Source organism: Ailuropoda melanoleuca, chromosome 12, assembly GCF_002007445.2.
Source record: "Ailuropoda melanoleuca isolate Jingjing chromosome 12, ASM200744v2, whole genome shotgun sequence".
NCBI lineage: Eukaryota > Metazoa > Chordata > Mammalia > Carnivora > Ursidae > Ailuropoda > Ailuropoda melanoleuca.
The window spans coordinates 81,702,467-81,715,064 of record NC_048229.1 but is presented as its reverse complement, the minus strand read 5'-3'; the positions used below and the strand labels follow the sequence as shown (position 1 = coordinate 81,715,064).

The 12,598-nt window shown below is 55.7% G+C and overlaps 1 protein-coding gene across 1 annotated transcript; it reads left to right on the top strand.

The window, feature by feature from the left end:
* The first annotated feature begins 3,839 nt into the window (after positions 1-3,839).
* On the top strand, positions 3,840-11,167 carry DBNDD1 (dysbindin domain containing 1). Its single transcript, XM_034672744.1, has 4 exons — positions 3,840-4,020; positions 9,011-9,157; positions 9,546-9,686; positions 10,450-11,167. The coding sequence occupies exons 1-4, from the start codon at positions 3,990-3,992 to the stop codon at positions 10,605-10,607; spliced, it is 477 nt and encodes a 158-aa protein (XP_034528635.1). The 5' UTR covers positions 3,840-3,989; the 3' UTR covers positions 10,608-11,167.
* The last annotated feature ends 1,431 nt before the right edge of the window (positions 11,168-12,598 follow it).

The following is a 12,598-nucleotide window of genomic DNA, read 5'->3' as shown; positions in this document are numbered from 1 at the left end:
CCTTTGAAGAGTTCTCCCACCGGCTGTCGCGGTGAGGATGGAAGATAGCTGGGTTTCTGCACATCATCAGAACAAAACAAAAATAGGAAAGAAAAATATATTCCAGCTAGCTCTGAAGTTTTGAAATCCGCAAGTGTCTCCTTCTCAAAACTAAACCGCTCTGCCTGAGGAAGCCTCCTCTGTGGCCCCCTGTCCTCATGGATGAGGACGTTGAGGACAAACTGGAACCCTCTGCCAGAAGTTTCCAGACGGGCACTGCAGAAAAAGGAGAGTTTTGAGGTTCCTTTCCTAACCTCTTGCTCTGAAAACTGCTAGTCGTTATATGATTTCGAAACTGAATTTCACCCTATTACCTACATGTGTCACTCTGTGTCACCCAGAAAACTGAGAGTGCCCGTCTTTACACACCATTTGTCATCTTGTTTTTCTACACCCTCTACGTTAGCATCTCCCTAACGAGTGATTTTGCAGCAGGTCGTGTTTTCCCATCTGTTTGGGGATGGAGAAGATTCCAGAATCCTCTCCCCCTGGAGAGTTGCACTGAGGACAGTGTGTGAGCACTGAAGAAGGGCTTGGGTGAGCTTGGATCTGCCAATCCCGCCCAAGGAGGAAGATGCCTCGTTAGCTGGGCTTGCTTAGGCCCCACACACCCACAGAGGAAGGGATCTGAGAGCCACAGTGATGACCCTAAGGGGCTTCTGGTTGCCCATCCAAGCCCTGGCTGCTCTTGGAGTGGAGCTGCACAGAGCCATGATTTACTTAGAGCTGGCCCTGAGGCCTTTGTGAGGTCGGGTCATGTCGCTGTGCCTGGGCAGCCAAGAGCCTGTGCCTCTGTGCCGGATGCCACTGGCCTGAAGGGGCCTCCTCCTGCAATGCCAGGGCCTCCCAGAGGAGATTTGGCAGGCAAGACAGTGCAGCTGGGTAACACAGAGGGGTAATTATTGTTATTTAACCCTTACTCTGGCGGACCCAATATGCTACATGCCTCGTGCTGATTGGCTTTTTTGCTTTAGAAGTCTGGGATCTCTGAATTAAATAAATGCATTAACATTAATTCCTTTCAGCAAAAAGGGCAAGAATAAGAGGGTTAGCTGAGGATAACAAGGCAGGGAATTCATTTGTCAAAACCAACAGTGCCGCTGAGTTTGTCGGTATGGATTGCATAGATGAATAGTTCAAGGGAGCCCTGGCTGACAACTCCCTGGGCTCCTGACAAGGCCCACAGTGACCTGTGCTTTTCATGTTGGATTTGAGTTCAGATTCTTAGAAAAGACCCTTTTCTTTACATGTGTGGCTCAAGATACTTTTATTCAGCATCAAGCTGTGCAGCTCTGAAACCCAGATAAACGGCATCTGAGTTTCCTGCAAAATCACAAAGCAAATGTGGATACATACAAACCCACTGCCCATGTTGTCTAATGTCTGGCTCTTCCTAATGCCTGCTTGCTTGGTGGTCAGGTGGTCAGGGCCACTACATCAACTCAACAGATGCCTGGATGTTAGAATAATAGAGTGCTTATGAAGACTGGATTCTCTTTTATTTTTTTTATTTTTATTTTTGGATTCTCTTTTAGAGATCAATAGTGAAGTATTTACAAATGAAATTATATAATGTGTAGGATTTGCTTCAAAAGAATCTAGCAGGGGTGCCTGGGTGGCTCAGCTGGTTAGGTGTCCCACTCTATCTCAGCTCAGGTCTTGATGGGAGGGTCATGAGTTCAAGCCCCTTGTTCAAAACAAGCACAGTCCAGCAGTGGAGGGAGGTGACTGACAGTAGGGAGAAAACGAGATCAGCGGTGAGTTGGTAACTACTCAATCTCGGTGATGGGGTAATGGGTACATGCAGGTTAATCGTGCTAGTCTCTGTCCTTTTGTTTGAAATGTTCTTCATGAAGGGGCGCCTGGGTAGCGCAGTCGTTATGCGTCTGCCTTCGGCTCAGGGCGTGATCCCGGCGTTCTGGGATCGAGCCCCACATCGGGCTCCTCCGCTGGGAGCCTTTCTTCCTCTCCCACTCCCCCTGCTTGTGTTCCCTCTCTCGTTGGCTGTCTCTCTGTCACATAAATAAATAAAATCTTTAAAAAAAAAAAAAAGAAAGAAAGAAAGAAAGAAAGAAAATGTTCTTCATGAAAAGTGAAAAATCAGTGCACACTGTCCTCTAGAATCAGATCACGGGCTGCTTACCCGCTGGGACGCCTTTGACAAGACCCCCTCTCTATCCACCTCTTCGTCTCTCAAAAAGGGATAATTATTAAACAATTGCTATTACAGTTACTATGACTGCATAACAGGTCAACCCCCGAAAGTAGTGGTTTAATACAGTGGCAATATCTCTTTTGCTCACGAATTTACACCTCTGACAGGACTCGGTGGGACAGCTCGCCTCAGCTCCACAGAACACCCCCAGAAGGGTGGCTCAAAGGTGGGATCTCATGTCTGCCCATTGGCTGAGAGACTTAAGTAATGGCTATTGCCAGCCAGAACACGCACAGGTGGCCTCTCAAGTGGCCTGGGCTTCCTCACACAAGGTGGCCAGGTTCTCCGGAGGGAGAGCTGAATCCTCCTTATGACACAACTTCAGAAGTCACATGGCATCGTTTCTGCCACACTGTATTGGCCAGAGCCGTCACAAGCCTCTCCCAGGTTCAGGCAGAAGGAGTATAGATAGGGGAGTGTCTTGCTGAGGGTGGAAGGTTCTGGAAGTGGAATCAACTGATCTGACCATCCTGAGAACTACAGTTGGCCACCCCACCTGACTCTGAACAGCCAGTGCCCACCCACTATCCCAACTTCCCAGGGCACTCCCTGGCTTGCTAATGTCCCCACCACCCACCCTATAACTCAGTTTCTTCCCTGAGAGGCCATTCTCTCCACCTTTTGGGGTCACAGGGAGGCCATGGCTCCCAAGAAGCGTTAGTTCTAGTGGGTCACGAAATCATTTTAAAAGGTTGCAGACCGCGGTTTTTGTTTTCATTTGTTTTGTAAACTAAAGAGAAATCGGAACTATTAGCCAGGCTTGCTGACTGACAATCTCAAAGGCTGTGGGTTCTGTATGACTGGAGGTGGGCTGGGCGGTGAGGGCCCTGGTTGGCTGAGGCTGTATGGACTACCTGCCTTTCCTGCGAACACCAAGTTCATACCCATCCCCCTCCTCTGTGGGCCTTTTTCACTCCCAGCTGGGAACAAACTCTTTCTCCCTGATCCTTTACTTTGGTTTGGTTTGTTTTTCTAAAAGTGCAGTCTTTGGATTCGGATTCAGATCATTTGGCTTCCAGTGCCTGGCTGAGCAACCTTGGTCAGCTTACCTACCCTCTCTGTACTAATTTTATTCACCTGGAAAACCAGGACACCGTCTTCTTAGGATCTCTGGACGCAAAGAGCTTGGCACAGGGTCGCATTCCACGGGCTTGTGTGTCGTTCTCAGTGCCCCCAGACCCTACCTTCCCTCCCGGAGCGCTCTCGCTGCCCGCTCCCATCTCCCTACCTCCCATGTCCCACCCACGCCCCCCTCCGGCCTCGACATTAAATTCTCGCCCAGCCCCACCCGCAGTGTTTTCCTTGTATTCATCACAATCTGCAATTCTTCGCTTAGGGACCAAGGGTGTGGGCGCCGTCTTTGCTCCTCCTCTGTGTCGCCTCTCCATTGGCCCGCGAGGCGCCGGCACGTAGCCGGCACCCCATAAATATCTGGGGGTGAACAAATGGACGAAAGTTGGCGCGGCTGCGGGAGGAGTGAGCGCGCTGGGGGCACAGGGGGCACCGGGGATGGGAGGCCGCCGCCGGATGCGGGTGGGTCCGCAGCCACTGAGGTCGGTGGGAGAGGTGGTCCGCAGGGCCCGGGCCGGCANCCTCCCTGCCGCCGCGGCCCCCCGGGCCGCTGCCCCGATGCGCTGCGCCGGGAGCTGGGACCGAGTCGCCGCTGCAGCTGCAGGGGCGCCCGGGCTGGGTGACGCCACCGCCGCCCGCGCCCCTCCCAGACCCCGCCGGCCGCATGGAGCCCCCGGAGGGCGCCGGCCCGGGAGGTGAGTGCGGCCCCAAGTGCCCAGGAGTCCCCGAGCTGCGCCTTTCCCCGCAGCCAGACGCAGCCCCCTTCCCCCCGGCCCGTTCATCGGCCGCTCCCGGGGGCCGCACCAGACCCCGGTGGCTCCGAGTTGAGCCTGGCCGGAGCCGGAGGAAGCCTGGCCTGGCGCTGGGGGAAGCCAGGCCCGGGGCAGCTCCCGGGAACGGCCCCCGCTTTAGGCGGGGGGCGCACACATCGCGTCCCCGCCCCCTTGTCCTCTGCGCTTTCAGTCCCGACAGCCGCCAGGCGCGCTCCTGGGTGGTTGGCCCAGAGTTTCGTGCTGAACCCCAAACCAGCAGAGCCGGGGTTCCGGGGGTCTGGGCATGGGGCGTGTCTGGGCCGTAGTTTGGGGTCCAGCTCCGCGAGGCGTGGGGGTCGACGCTGCCCTCCTGGGCCGCGCATCTGCTTTGTTCGCCCCAGTCGCTATTCGCCGGGGGCTAGGTCAGGGAGGCCGCCGCTGGGATCCTGCAGGACACCGAGCTGGGATCGGGCCTGGGGGAAGGGGGGCGTCGCACCCGGCTTGGCCTGCCGGGGGCGCCTGCCCCATGCTTGCAGGGGCTGTCGGCCAGGGCGCGGCCCAGGGGCGCTCACATCTGGGAGGGCAGGTGTGCACGGAGAGAGGCCTTCTCGAAGCCCCTGTCAGCTCTCGGTGACTCTGACGTCTGAGATTCTACCTAGATATCCCCTCTTTGGAGTCTGGCTCAGGCAGGGCGGCAGCTGGTGACGGGAGGAAAACTCTAGGAACCCCCACCTCAAGAGTCCTTTTCAGGAAGAGTGTTCGGGCTCCATCAGCGCCTCCACCCGTCTGGCTAGGCCCCAGATGCATCATGGGTTTCCTGGAGGTCCCATCCCCGGGGAGGGACCCCAGCCACATCAGCGACCTCATCTGGAGCCCAAAGGGATGGCCCCCAGGGGGGTGTCCTGAAGTAATGGGCCCACCCACTGCTGTGTGTGCCGTCCGAGTTGGGCGGGTGCAGCCCAGCAGCTGTCTGAGGGCTCTTGTCACCCACCCGGCAAACACCATTAGACACACCCAGAGCCGGTGGGTGTGGGTTTTCTTTGTTTTGTCACTTGTTTAAGGGATCCAGCTTTTCCTTGCCACTGACAGCCCCAGGACCCTAGGACTTCCCAGTGGCAACTATATGTGGATGTGATGGGAAAGGTTTGGAGGGCAAGGGCTGGGGAGCACAGAGCTCTGACAGCTTGGCCCTCAGTTTCTGTGTCCACTTCTGTCAGTGGGGACAGACCCACTTCCCCTGCAGGGCTACGGAAGCCCTGAGATAGGGAGGGAAGGTGTTTGGGAGGGGCTTTGTAACCCAGCTGTTTCTGAATCTCGCACTCGTTCCATGCTTAGGTATGTATTTATCACGTGCCTTCTCTGTGCAGGAGTCGGGGTGGGAGCACGGAGGGGGCCACACTGAGAGGGCTCGTACTGTGGTGAGCCATTCCCTGCCTACACAGTGGCCTGGTGACCTCCATGTTGCGGGGTCTCACAACATCATGGAGGGATGGCTGTGACTGTCATTCCCTCAGTTCGCTGACTTTTGAGAACTGTATGTTGGAGCATGTGGAACACACAAAAAAGCAGAACAATGTGGTAAAGCCCGTGTGTCACCTCCCAGCTCAACCAGACCCCCACCAGCCTCCCTTCAGTAGTGATTTGTAGCCAATCTCAACATATTAGTTCAGCTGTAAGCATTTCTGGAAGTATCTCTAAAAGCTAAGGTTTTCACAGAGCATAATGAAAATCCCATTTTTGCACCTAAACCAATTAACAATTATTTCTTAATATCCAAGTGTGCAGACATGGAGATGAAAAGGGAGGCAGTGTGATTCTTGAAGGGCCCTAGCTTGGGTTGACCACCCTGGTTGACCACCACCCAACTCCAAATCTGTCCAAACAGCCAGAGGGAGAGAGAGGCCACGGCCCTGTGTTCAGGAGGCTGCGCTTTGGCAGGGCCCACCCAGCACCCTCAACACCCAAGGACAAGGGGCTAGGGTATAGGTGTCCATCTCTGTGACCATCTCTGCCTCCCCACTGCCATTTTGTTGTATATAATATTCATTTATTCACTTCATTAATTTGTTCATCTGTTCATGCAGAGCACCTCCTTGCTGCTTAGGGCAAGGCCCAGGACACACAGCAGGGAACTTAAGATTTGGGCCAAGTTCTCACACAAATGTGCTGGAAAATAGGTCAGCAGCCTAGCTCAAGGTAACCCTATCATCTCCATCACATCAGCCATCAGTGCTGGGGGCAGAACTGTGCTAACCCAACTGCGGTCCCCATGGGGAACTGCTTTGTTGCAGGCACAGGTCAGGGCAGCAGTGGCCCCTGCAGGGGCTTGATGGGGGCTGCGCTGAGCTGAGAATCAGGGCATTGCTACCTTGCACCCTGGCCCCAGGTGCCCCTGCTGAGCCTGGCACCAAGCACCCCCCCCCCTTGCCTGCCTCTGCGATCACTCCTGTTTCATACCCCAGGAAGAGCTGTGGGTCTCACCCATGGACAGGTGATTCCTAGCACAGCCACTCAGAAACTATGGCGTGGGGCCTTGGGCTTATTCATTCATTGGACAAACATTTATGGTGCACCTACTCTGTGCCAGGACCAAGCCTAGGTCCTAGAGGTCACACTTCTCTTACCCACTCCCAGCCTCTGAGCCTGGTGCCTGGCACATCGTGGGTGCACAGCAAATGTTAGTTGATGTCTTAGGTCCTCCTGGATTTGCCCTTCAATTCCATCCAAAATCAACCATTGTTTCCACTGAGGATTTCTTTTATCATAAAATTCACTCTTTTAAAGCATATAGTTCAGTACCTTTAGTATATTTACAAACTGGGTGACCACCCCCACCACCTAATTTTAGAGTATTTCCATCAACCCAAAAGCAACCCTATACCCATGAGTAGTCACCCGTCATTCCACACACACCCCAGCTCCTGGAAACCACCAACTATCCACTGCCTAGGCCTCTTCTAATCTACTCTTCTAGTCTCTGAGGTTTTGCCGGTTCTGGACATTTTATAGAAACCTTGTCGTAATACATGGCCTTTTGTGACCGGCTTCTTGTACTTACCATGATGTTGTCAAGCTTCATCCATGTCATAGCATGTGTCAGTGCTTGCTTTCTCATTTACGGCTGAATAATAGCCCCTTGTGTGGACGGAGCACATTTTGTTTAGCCATCGACCGTAGATGCTTGGCTCTTACAGGGTTACTGACATCAGTCGACATGTGCTTCTTACGGTGAGTACAACGGTCTAGGCCATTCAAGAGCCCCTGAACCCCAGCATCTGTAATGGTGCTTGCCCCTCACCCTGCCCTCTGTCAATACCTGTGGACTTCATCCTTCCCACCTAGCATGCAGCTCCTAAAGATGGAGGTAGATGTTATCCTCCTCCGCTCAAAACCCTTCAGCGGCTTCTCCCAGCCCGCTCAGAGTGGCAAAGTCCTGATGACATCTGTGTGATGTGTATCCCCTACCGTGTCCCCTTGCCTCAACTATCACCATGGGCCACGTGCAGGGAAGCGTCTCAGAATTATGACAGCACAGGCCAGTGTGATGTGAGCCTGTCATACACCCTCAGAGAGGGACCAGGTGCCGTACTTCCCCACTCAAGGAAACAAAGCAGGTTCCCACAGAGTAGAGGCTCCTCAAGAACTCTGGACAGGGATGGCTGGTCAGAGGTTCAAGGCCCAGCTCGTGCCCTCTGGGCAGGAAGGTGTCCTTGCTGGGTTGGGCAGGGCCAGGGCACGGGTGGGTGTAACTCTACCCTCTGAGGGTACTCAGAAGTCACGTTCCAAATGCATCAGAGAAGCAGAAACCAGATCCCCTGAGCTCCATCCAGCCTGGCCAGCCCCAAACCCCATGTGATGACGTGGATAGCATGGGCGGGTCTCCGGGCCCATCTTCCCTCAGCCACGCTTCCCAGGGAGGGTTTTGCCCTCCTACAGGAGGCCGGGTGTTGCCCAGCCGGCTCCACAGCTGTAAATGGATGGCTTATCTTCCCACTGAGCTGGAGACCCTGCAGACACAGGACCTGCTGGGCGGCATCCTGGTTGCTGACTGCACTGTTGAGGAAAGGCCTAACCCTGGCAGGCAGCTGCCGGCACTGGGGGCCCAACTGAGCTCCCCTAGACAAGACAGGCATGCTGAGGGGAGCCAGAGGGCATTTGTTCACTCTTTATGGGCCCACAATGGGGACTTGGGGGGGGGGGCAAGGGATCCAGTACCTCAGGGGACATGCCTGACAGGTTCTCTGGCTGAGTTCAGGGAGTGACAAGGTGAGGCAGCAGGAGGGAGAGATGTGGATGGGCTCTGGCACATTCTAGAGGAAGTGATAGGAGATACGGATGGAGGTATGTGAGCTAAGAGGTCAAGGTGTTGGTCCAACCAACAGAAGGGTGGGGTTGGTGCTTCTATGGGGAAGGGGTCCATCTCAGAGCAGCAGTCTCTATCAAGCAGATTGCCCACAGGGCCTACTGCTCTCAACTGTAAAAAAAAAATCGTCAAATGTAAAAAATAAGCAATTAAATCTTTCCCAAAAAATTACATAGAAAAAACCTAGAGGAACAATCCCAGTCTCTTTTACTATGAAAATAAATAATTATGCATTCAAACATAACAACATGGGTTTTTTTAAGTCCATCCACAGAGGACAGGCAGGCAAGCAGGGGCCATTCTGGATCAAAGAGACCCAAAAGGCAAGGAAATGCAAAAGTGACCACTGGGCCGTTGGTTGGACCTAAAAGTAGAGACAGATGAGTGTTGGACACCCCCTTCCTCATTCCACCCAGTGGCCTTTGTCTGGGACCCCAGCCCAAGACTACCCACCCCAGGCAACCCTGGTCACTGCCCAGAGCCTCAGAGGGGGGCCCAGTGAGCCAAGGACTCAGGTCGTCCTCGCCAGCACCTCTGCTCCCAGGTAACACCTTCTGTCTTTTGTTGCAGAAATAGTTAAGGAGGTTCAGGTGCCACAAGCAGCCCTGGGCACCCTGGTCCATGGGACAGGGGACAGCTGCCACTCACCCACAGCAGAGGAGGAGGGGGGCATCCCAATACCAGCCCCGGGGCTCCTGCAGGTCACAGAGAGGAGGCGTAAGTACAGCTGACCTGCCCAGCACGTGCTCCGCAGGGACCATGAGCCCCCTGGGAAATGGAGGGGAGGGTCCACATCCTGTCCAAACACTCCCCCAGGTGTGTGTGGGGGAGGAGGGTGCTGCTGCTGCTGAGCTCTTGGCTCAGGCTCTGTGGGCCTTGGCTATACCATCTGCAAAATGGGGGACACTAGAAGGCATTTAGTCTTGAGTGTGGAGAGCAGATGGGGGTCTGGGTCTGCCCCATCTTATCCTGACCCCGCGGGGCTTCACACAGAGCTCTGGTTCTTTCCCAGGCCTCATCGGGGGCGGAGTCGGGGGGTGGGGGGGTTTGTCCCTGGGTGCACAGATTGTGCCTGTGATGAGCACCCCCTCCCCCCGCCCTACAGAGCCCCTGAGCAGCGTCTCCTCCCTGGAGGTACACTTTGACCTCCTGGACCTCACCGAGCTGACCGACATGTCTGACCAGGAGCTGGCCGAGGTCTTTGCTGACTCAGACGATGAGAGCCTGGCCGGTGAATCGCCAGCAGGTGGGCTGGTGTTGGGGCGCGGCGAGGGGTGTGGGACGGGCCTGGGGCCCAACCCCATGAAACACGGCTCTCCACAACCCCTATTTTTGACAATAATTTTCTCACACATATGTCAAAATCGGTGCTTGTCACTGCACCATCTCATTCAATATTTTTGCATTTTACATGTCTATTTGCCCAACTTCACGGAATTTTCCTCCTGTTTTCCTCAATTTTCCTTTCCAAATGCCAACAAAAGGCCAAAGTCATAGTCCCATCAAAAGCAAAATTTACTACATGTGAATTTAATCACAAGTTAGGCCAAGCAAAGTAGGGTGGCCTTTATCAGCCCTGGCCCCACGGCTCCGCCCTGACTTAGTTTCCCCTTCGGTTCCTGAGGAAGTATTGCCCTTGGCCCAAGACCTCGAGGGCCCCAGAAATGGCAAGACCACCAGTGCGGGTATGGGGACCCAGCGACCTTCTTCTCTCCCTTCTCACACCTTGTGTAGGTGGGGGTGGGAAGGCGGTGCTCAGATCCCAGTCCTATAGAGCCTGCGCCCTGGGAAGGCAAGGGTGCAGCTGGCTGCTGGGGCCAGGCTCACACGCAAGGTGGGGTCTCAGCTGCACAGGGACCCTCCTTGGGCATCAAAAAAGCCTTTGCCCGGGCTGCACCCAGACCCACAAATCCACATTTGCTGGTGGCCTGGCATTTGTGTTTTCTAATCACCCAGGGGACCCCAGCCCCGTAGCTGCAGGAGTGACCTGACCCCTGTGTTCCCGTCAGGCCTGCACCCACTGCCCCGAGCCGGCTGTCTGCGCTCCCCCTCCTGGACACGAACCAGGGCTGAGCAGAACCGAGAGAAGCAACCGCTTGGGGACCCAGAGCACCAGCCAGCAATTGTGGACACATTTCTCACCGTGGAGAGGCCCAAGGAGGACTAGGCCAGCCGGCCCTGGGGCCAAGGCAGTGCAAATCTGGACTGTTCCGACCCGACGGACACTCTGCCCACCCCATGTGGCTCTGGGCCAGGTTCTCGGGGCACCCCAGCACAAGCACAGCCCAGTGGCCTTATGCCCGCTCCTTTCCAATCCGTGGATCAGGGACGACAGCGCGGAAGGATGAGGTGGGAGTGGCCTAGGCCTCTTGGAAACTTCTGTCTGCAGGACTGGTGCTCTCATCTGCCACAAGATTCCTGAGTGGGTGCGGGGTGAAGGGGACCTAAGCCGGAGAGCGCTTCTCTGCAAAACCCCCAAGGGTCTCAGGGTTCTGGTCTGGGAAAGGCCACACCGCGCTCTGGCCCATGGGATGCTCTGCTCTCCAGCCAAGAATGTGGGGAGGGGAGTCCGTTATGAACACCACCACCTTCCTTTCAGTCCCATCCTCTTCTTACCACCCAGGGAGCACTGCTGGCACCAGGGCCACCTCCCCAGGCCCTAAGACCCTGCTTGTTTTAGTGTGTGTGAGACAGCCGGGCCCACTGTCCTCCACACAGAACACCAAATATGGCACAACTGCCTCAGACTGTGGGTTGGGGGAGTGGGTAGGTGGGGTCTGCCCTTGCCGGGGACACATCCCCACAGCCTGTCATGCAAATGCACACACAGGCATGCCCTTGGCTGGCGTCCTGGCCTGGGGTAGCGCAGCCTGAGAGGGACTGGGAACATGAGGGGACCCCGGCACAGCCCCCAGTCCCCAACTTAAGGGCAACTGGCTCAGCTGCTCCCATTGCTGCTTTCTATGACCTAAGGACGGAAGAGGCTCTGGTCTGACAGCAAGTCTAAGAAAAAATAAATGTGTAAGTTTGTTTTTGGTCCCCAGGCCAACCTGCCCTGACCCCTTCCCCACTTCAGTATTTCTAGGGAAGGAAAAGCTGCTCTTCTGTAGAAGCCGTGGACGTGCCCTCGGCCCACCGCATGCAGCTAAAGGCAAGTTCCCCGCTGAGAAAACAGGCCTCAGAAATGCTGAGGGACACTGCCTGCTCCCTCCACACGACCAGTGCCCACTTGAGGGTGTTTCCCAGGCGCCACCCGGAGGTTCACTTATAATCAAACCCCGTAAGGGCAGCTGCATGCCCCACCCACCCCACCCACCAGGGTCATGCTCTCCAGTCTCCAGCCTTCCTGCCATGGCTTCCTTCCACAGAGCTTATGTACAAAAACTCGGATTAAAATCTCACCTCTTCCTAAGGCCCAAGCACTGACTCTTCCTTTCCAGGGGACACCAGAGCTCCGGAGTGCGTGATGGGGGGTGGGGGGTGGGGTCGGCTGCTCTAGCAGCAGAACCCCTGCTCTGGCCTTCCTCCAGCTGAAGCCACTGGGGGCTCCTCTGTGCTGCATATTTGGGCCATGGCTCAGGGACAAGTGCCCTGGATTTCTAGGCCTTAGGAAGTGAAGATCCTGCCCCCCACCCCAAGCCCAGGCCCGGAAAGGCACAAGGTGCACTCCGGCAAGTCTTCCAGCCCAGGTGGGTTCCCAGGGAGCTCCAGGCCCAGAACAGCAGCTTGTCACAAGAAGGGAGCCAGTAGGTAAGGCCTGTGAGGAGAAGGCCAAAGGTGAGGCCAAAACCCCAATCCTTTGGATTACCCGTGAAACAAGGGGCCCAAAAAACAGGCCCTGGGCCCCATCCCAGGCAGTTCCTCCCACTGGGCTCTCTGGAGGGAAGCCTGAGCCTCCCTCACGGAAGATTCCAGGCCAGGTCTCCTCCATCCCTGGGCCTGTGTACTGTGTGCCCAAGTGCCCCAAACAGGGAAGGGGAAAGCTGAGGAGACTTGGGGGAGGTGAGCACAAGGACATTCAAGGCAGGAACAGCAGGGGTTGGGGTTGGAAAGCACCCAGGTGTGCTGAGAGCATGCCCTGGACCCCAGAGAGGGGCTGCACCAAGCCTCAAAATGAACAGGTCCCCAGGCTCTGGACCCCACAGAGCACCTTTCCCT